The sequence below is a fragment of the Dipodomys ordii genome, unplaced genomic scaffold (genome assembly GCF_000151885.1).
Source record: "Dipodomys ordii isolate 6190 unplaced genomic scaffold, Dord_2.0 Scaffold116, whole genome shotgun sequence".
Taxonomy (NCBI): domain Eukaryota; kingdom Metazoa; phylum Chordata; class Mammalia; order Rodentia; family Heteromyidae; genus Dipodomys; species Dipodomys ordii.
Genome location: NW_012267332.1, coordinates 3,030,627 through 3,038,025, shown reverse-complemented (window position 1 = coordinate 3,038,025; position 7,399 = coordinate 3,030,627). Strand labels below are relative to the sequence as shown.

Genomic DNA, 7,399 nt, shown 5'->3' with positions numbered 1-7,399 from the left:
AAAAAAAAAAAAAAAGACTCAGAGTTTTCTTCCTGAGCTGGTTTGGAACTGTGATCCTCAGGTCTCACCCTTCTGAGTAGCCAGGATTATAAATGTGAGCCATCCACACTGGGCTAATTTTTTAATTACAGTCACTGCAGTCAAAATTAAATTTGATTTGGTGCACAGTTGTGTGAGTTTTCACAGTTGCATAGAATCTTGTAACTGTCATCACAGAGAAAATGCAGAGTTTTCCCTCATTCAGTACCCTGGCAACTGCTGAGGCTTCTTCTCTCTCGAGTTTTGACTTTTCCAAAATGTCATACAAACGGAATCATACACTATGCAGCCCATACTTTTTACTTGGCATAATGTGTCTGATATTCATCTATGTTGTTTCAAGTATTGATAGTTCATTCTTTCTTGTTGCCTAGCAGTACAGTTTGTTTATAGTGAGTATAGTGAGACTAAGTCCTCCAAATCCCAGCTAGAGTTAATTCCTTTTTGTAAGAAGTCACCATTTAACTATTGTATGTGCTAGACCAAGCAAAGCAAGCCATTCTTCCCAAAGTCAGATCGTGTTTGCCAGGACCAGCAGAATCACTGAGAAGGGCACGATAGAGTAAGCATAAACATAGAATTTTCTAAGAGTTGCCTTCTGGTACTTGAGCTTGTAGTTATTTCTGCTGATATATATGTATAATATATATAATACATATATGTGCATTTTATATATATATAGTGCTGTTTTTTGTTTGGAGGATTTATGTATTTATGTGTTTATTTATTTAGTTCCAGTTAGTCCTGAGGGGCCTGGGCGCTGTCCCTGAGCTTTTGTACTCAAAGCTGGCACTCTACCACTTGAGCCAAAGCTCCATTTCTGGGGGGTTTTTTTTGGTGGTTAATTGGAGATAAGAGTCTCATAGAGTTTTCTGTCCTGACTCTCTTCGAACCATGATCCTCAAATCTCAGCCTCCTAGGATCACAGGCATGAGCCACAGGCACCTGGCACTTCTGCTGTTTCGACACTAAGTGGTATTCTAAACTGAAATAAAGACTTAGAGACATACAAAATAGGACCCTAAAGGGTGGGGCTGTGACAACTTGGGTGTCTTTGGCTATATGCATTCCTTTGTATTCCACTGCTCTGAAAGAAACTCCTACTAAACTGGTTTTCCTCCCCAAGCTGACCGTGTATGTTATTCTTTGGGCTACTGGTACTATTCCAGTCTAGGGACACACTATTCTTTATGTCTCCCTAAGAAAGCCATGCAATATCCATGATGTTTAACTTTGTAAGAAATTGCCAAACTGATTTTCTTTTTTGTCTGATTTTTCCATCTCTACTATTTTGCATTTCCAATTGAAATGTCCCAATTGTTCCACATCCTTGTTACTACTTGGTACTGTCACAGGTTTTAAATTTTTTACCCATATTTGTATGGGTGTAATGGATTCTCTTTATCGTTTTAATTTACATTTTCATAATAGCCAGTGATTCTGTGCATCATTTTTGTGCTTATTTATCATTTGCATAGCTTCTTTGATGACATGTTCTTAAAAACCCTTTAGTTGTTTATATATTCAAGTTTAGTTGTTTATATATATATATCTTTCATCAGATATTTGACTTAGATATTTCTCTCCAAAGACCACAGAATGTATGATTCAATTTACATAAAATGTCAAGAGTAGGTAAATGCATAGTGATTGAAAGTAGATTAATGAGTTGGGCATGCTAGCACTTGGGAGGCTGAGGCTAGAGGATTACAAGTTTGAGGCCAGCCTAGGCTACATAGTGAGACTTTGTTTCAAAGAAACAACACCAAAAGAAAAGAAAACAAGAAACACAAAATGCAACCCAAAAAAGTGATTAGTGATTGCCTAAGCATTGGAATGTGAGTAATGAGCAGTGACTGGAGATTTTATATGTGTGTGTGTGTGTGTGTGTGTGTGTGTGTGTGTGTGTATGTATGTATATATGTATATACACAATATCTATATATTGCATATATACTTACATAAATATATATGGAGAAATTCTTTTGTGGAAGATAAAAATGTTCTATAATTGATTTTAGCTACGGCTATGCAGACCTGTGAATATACTAAAATAAAAACCCACATTGTGACCAAATGATAGAATGTGTGAATTGTATTTCAATAAATGTACTTTCAAATTAAGGGCTGGGTAGATTGGTTATTGAGCAGAATATAGCTCAGGGGACAGAATGTAAGGGACTCTGGGTTCAATCTCTGGCACCAGAAATAATCAAATCAAATTGCATTCATATGATCTTTTCACATAACCCAATTAATTATTACTACCAATTATTCTTCCATATAATTATCATGGTTATGAAATATTTAATCACAATTCAATCACAAACTCTCATTGCTAGATATTTAGTTGGTTTAGATTTTGTGATATTCTAAAAACTGATAGAATAGTTCTATAATAGAAGTTCTATAGCTATAGTTATATAGCTCTGATGTTTCATTAGGATACATTCTTAAAGTGGAATTAGTTATCAGGTAAAATTGTAAGAACATTTTAAGGCTTTTATAATGTCACCACATTGCTCTAAAAATGATGTATAGATTTAAACTTTTATCAGCAATGCATAAGAATATTTATTTCAATATGCCTTTGCCAACACTAAATACTGTAATTTGTAAAAATTGGCTGATTTAATAAACAAAATTGCTATTTTACATTATTTTAATTTGTATTTCTTTTCAGTGAAGTTGAACAATTTCATATTTACTCTTCATTTTAAGTTAATTTTATCCTTTGTGTCTCCACATCTTTTGCCCATTTTCTAGCTGCTGTGTTTTTCTTTGGCTTACTGATTTGCAAGGGCTTCCTAAATTAAGGATGTTAAATTTTGCATGCTGTATATCTTGTAAATGTTTTTTTTAATTTTACAGCATTGCTTTTTCATTTTGAAGAAAACATCATCTAGATCCGGCATTTTTGTGTAAAAATTATGGAAATAATTTCTTTTTATATACAAAAATTTGAGTCAAAATGAAAAAAAGTTAGCATTTACTAATTCTAAGTTATAAACACTCAAGTATTTCAAAACTATGGGTCTTAAAGCAACAATAATGTAAGAAAAAAACTCATATGGATATTCATTTTATTCTCCATCTTTTTTTAAATTAAGAACACTTTCAAAGGAAAATATGTATAAAGTATCAAATAGTTTGGACATGCATAATGTATCCAACTCTTTTTCTATTGATATATATTCAAGTTGTTTTCACTTTGGAGATTTTAAACTTATCACTGTAGTGATAGACATTCAAAAGTCTTTGTCTTGATATGTCTTAAAATATTTTTCCTATTCTTCCCTCTTGTGTTCCCAACCATAACTTTATTGTTCCCACAAAACTAATCAGCTAATTTATTTGGACAATGTGTTCTGGAAAAAGCATTACATAAAGGCAATTTTGCTTATACAGAGAGCATATAAAATGTATTTCATGCTTCAATCTTCATTTAAGTTGTTTAAAAAAGGGGGGCTCATGGTCATATAAACTTCTTCTGCTTTGGAGGGTTCATAATATTTCCTAGCATATTAAAAACTATTAGAACAAGTACTGTAGTAAAGGGCAAAGCCTTATGATCTGTTTAAAGAATCTAATGTCAGATCAGGTCAAAGGGCTATTACAACCTCCTATTGATGAGTCATAAAACCCAGTAACACATGGAAAGCCCTGACAATTCCTACACAAAGGACAATGCTCTAATTTTGTTTGTAAAGTGTTTCCTTTAAATTTTTTTCTCTAGATAACTTTTTTCCTTTAATATCTGTTAGCAGGTCAAAATACTAGTAGTTCATGGAATAGCCTTAGCAAAATGCTAAAAAAGAAGTGAGAGAGGTGAGCACCACAAATGATTTTATTCTAGATATCACTAGCATACAAACTGTTTTCTTACCTACATATCAAACATTCATCAAGATTTTTAGATAAGAAAATAGACATTATCCCTCCTATGACCTTTGATTATATGAAAATATAGAGTAAATAGTCCAACGTGTGTGTGTGTGTGTGTGTGTGTGTGTGTGTGTGTGTGTATTAGTACTGGGACTTGAACTCGGGGCTTGGTCATTGCTCCATAGCTTTTTCTTCTGAAGGCTACCATCTACCACTTGAGCTACAGGTCCACTCCAAAAATTTTTTGGTGGTTAATTGTCTCACAGATTTTTCTGCCTGGGCTGGCTTCAAACCACAATACTCAGATCTCAGCCTACTGATTAGCTAGAATTACAGACATAAGCCACTAGCACCTGGCCCAAGACAGGCTTTTTTCAAAGTAGTGCCCCAGTGGAAATCGCATGATTTCGAAGTCAGTCCTGGGTTGAAAGTAACCAGTTGTGAAACCTTGGGCCTAACACCTCTCTGCACTTTAATTTTCTTGTAAGTAAAATGGGAATAGTAAAATTCACACAGTTGCTGTAAGGAGTAATGACATAACATACACAAAGTACAGAGCAAGATGGCTGGCATACACAAGGTCTTAGGCATTGCCTATATTTGTATACAGTACAGAATAGTAAGGGAAAGAATTAAAGACCTGAGAACCCATAAACAGATTCATAGGCTGCCTAATCATTGTTATCTTTCTCATGGGAAAAGAATTAGAAGCCTTGTCAGATCAGCGTTTTGCATCTCATACTATTTCTATAATGAAAAATCTTCTTTTAAAACAGAATTTCACTGGATTTGTTTACTTGTATGTGTTGAAAAGAGAAGGCTGTTTGGCTGATCACTAGGTCAGAGAGAATCTATGCATAGAACTACTTGTCACTGATTACCAATTAGTAGCAATTCAGGAAGGTTGGAGTATAGGAAGGGTGCTTTTTGTCTGTTAGTGGGTAAGAGTAGGTTATTACTGATATAATGGAGTCAGGCAAAAAGAATTATTTGTAATCTAGATCATTTCAGAGACCTGGAATGCACCGTGACAAGGTTTATAATTCACAATATGAAAGTAAATAACTTGAACAGAATGTTTGGCTGTTTGGGGCTCCCCTGGGGTACTTTAGCACAAATGATGTAAGTGTGAATTTGTAAGGAATAAAGGCATCTTTTTCAGTACCTGCACAGAGAAATTATGTATAGAACTTCTGCTTATGTGTGCAATAAGAGTGAAGAATTTAACACCTCGCTCACCAGAATGAAGATTTAATTCTTTTCCAGTTCTGCTCCCTCAAAGCTTCTTCTTAACAGTCTAGATGGCACTTAACAAACCTTCAGAATACTGACCTGTCTGAGAGACACAGGAAACATGAAAACTGCTACGTTTCTGTTTCCACAGCCAGCGAAGAGGAGACTTCTGGATAATCTGAAAGATTGAAAAGTAAAGATGATTGCTATGGCTTGGGTATGGTTTAAATGTGCTCCTAGTGGAAGGTAATTAGGTTATTGAAGGTTTTGCCCTCAGAAGGGAATTATGTGGTTCTTTTTTCTTTTTCTTTCTTTTCTTCTTTTTTTTGTGCTAGTCCTGGGGCTTGAACTCTGGGCCTGGGCACTGTCCTTGAGCTTTTGTACTCCAGGCTAGCACTCTCCACTTGAGCCACAGGCTCTACTTCCAATAATGTCTTTCTTGTGAAATGCTGGTTAGCTTGTTCTTCTCTTTTTTCCTTTCTTTCTCTTTCTTCCCCTTCCTTCCTTTCTCCATTTCATTCTTTTTTCTTTTCCTTCCTTCTTTCTCTCTTTCTTCCTTTCTCCCTTCCTTTCCCTCACTTTCTCCATTTCTTTCCTCTTTTCCTACCTTCCTTCCTCTTTCTTTTCTTTCTTCAATCTCCATTTCTTTCCTTTTCTTTCTTTTCCTTCCTTCCTTCCCTCCTTCTTCCTTTCTTTCTTCCTCTCCATTTCCTTCCTCCCGCCCTCCCCCTTCCTTCCTTCCTTTCTCCTTTCGTTCCTTCCTTCCTTTCTTCCTTCCTTCCTTCTTCCTTGCCAGTACTAGGGTTTAAAGTCGGGGCCTGGGCACTGTTCTCTAACCTTTTTCAAGCTCATGGATCCCACCACTCTATCACTTGAACCACAGCTCCACTTCAAGCTTTTTGCTGGTTAATTGGAGATAAGAGTCTCACAAGTTTACTACTGGCTGTGAATCACAACCCTCAGATGGGCATGGGCCACCAGTGCCTGGCTAACTCTAGTTCTTACAAGCAGACTATTACAAAGCAAGGAAACTCCATGTATGTGACCCCCTTATAATGTGACCATTTCCATTTTTATTTCTACTCCATGCCAGGGGGCTTTTGTTATAACAATGGATCATGCCATTTTGACCTTATAGCCACTAGAATTGTAAGTCAAATAAACCTCTTCATTTGATAAAGTGCCCACCTTATGTCATTTGTTACAGTAATACAAAACTTAAGTAACAAAAATTAACATGGGGATCAAAAGTTCATGTACCTTAAGTGGGAGACTATTTATTCAACAGCATTTCTCTTTCTTGTCCAATGCCTCCAAGTATCAGATATCTATACAACTCTAAAACTGATGTGTATATAGAAACATTTAGAAACAGCTCAGCCATTTACATTCCAAGAGGAATAGGCCTTCTATAGTACAAAAAAAGATTATTCTATTTATCAACGTTTTCTGGCCCATAATAATGGCTAGTATTTGACTTAAATAGCTGTGATGACAGTTCAACATCTTCTGACTTTAATGGAATGCTTTGGGTCTTGCTACTCACAAAATTACCTTGTCTTGTTATTATTTCACTGGATATAATTGAGAGCTATTACAGTACTTTCAATGTTGGTATGTTTCTAAAAAGGAATGAGGAGATTAAAAAATAAGAGGCTTTGGGATTAAGGAGCAGCAGCATTTCTGGTACAAATGTTTTTGTTTCTAACCTCCAGGTTTTTGGAAGAACAAAGTGCACTTGGAATCAGCTTGCATAATGTACAAATAACCACTTCCTTTATTCTCCCAGCATAATGATGTACTTGGCACTCTGAGATAAGAAAATTGACAGTGGTCATTCCTTCTGTTTTCTGCCAAGTACATTTTCTTTTATGAAGTCACTATGCCTTTCAGAGTACTCTTAGAAGTGTGTTTCTGAAGCCTAAAGCTAACCAGCCACGGTAGGTGACCTTCACCATACCAGCATGCCAAACCCTCATGTCCCTGAGTTAATCAGGCAAGCTTTTTTAGTTGGTTGTGGGGCTTGAACTCTGGGCCTGAGTACTGTCCCTCAGCATTTCAGCTCAAGACTAGTGCTCTACCACTTGAGCCACAGCACCACTTCCAGTTTTTCCAGTGGTTTATTGGAGATAAGAGTTTCAAGGACTGGGCTGGGAAGGTGGCTCAGTGGTAGAGCACTTGCCTTGCATGCCTGAGGCCCTGGGTTCGATTCCTCAGCACCATATAAGCAAAAAGAAAAAAG

At 36.2% G+C, this 7,399-nt stretch overlaps 1 protein-coding gene across 1 annotated transcript in view; it reads right to left on the bottom strand.

Annotated features, from left to right (window-relative positions):
• The window catches only part of Zdhhc15 (zinc finger, DHHC-type containing 15), a 101,763-nt gene that overhangs the window by 6,332 nt on the left and 88,032 nt on the right, over window positions 1-7,399 (bottom strand). The window contains exon 11 of the mRNA XM_013028912.1: window positions 5,257-5,335. Coding sequence (XP_012884366.1) covers window positions 5,289-5,335 — 47 coding nt within the window. The 3' untranslated portion in view covers window positions 5,257-5,288. The remainder of the gene's footprint in view (window positions 1-5,256; window positions 5,336-7,399) is intronic.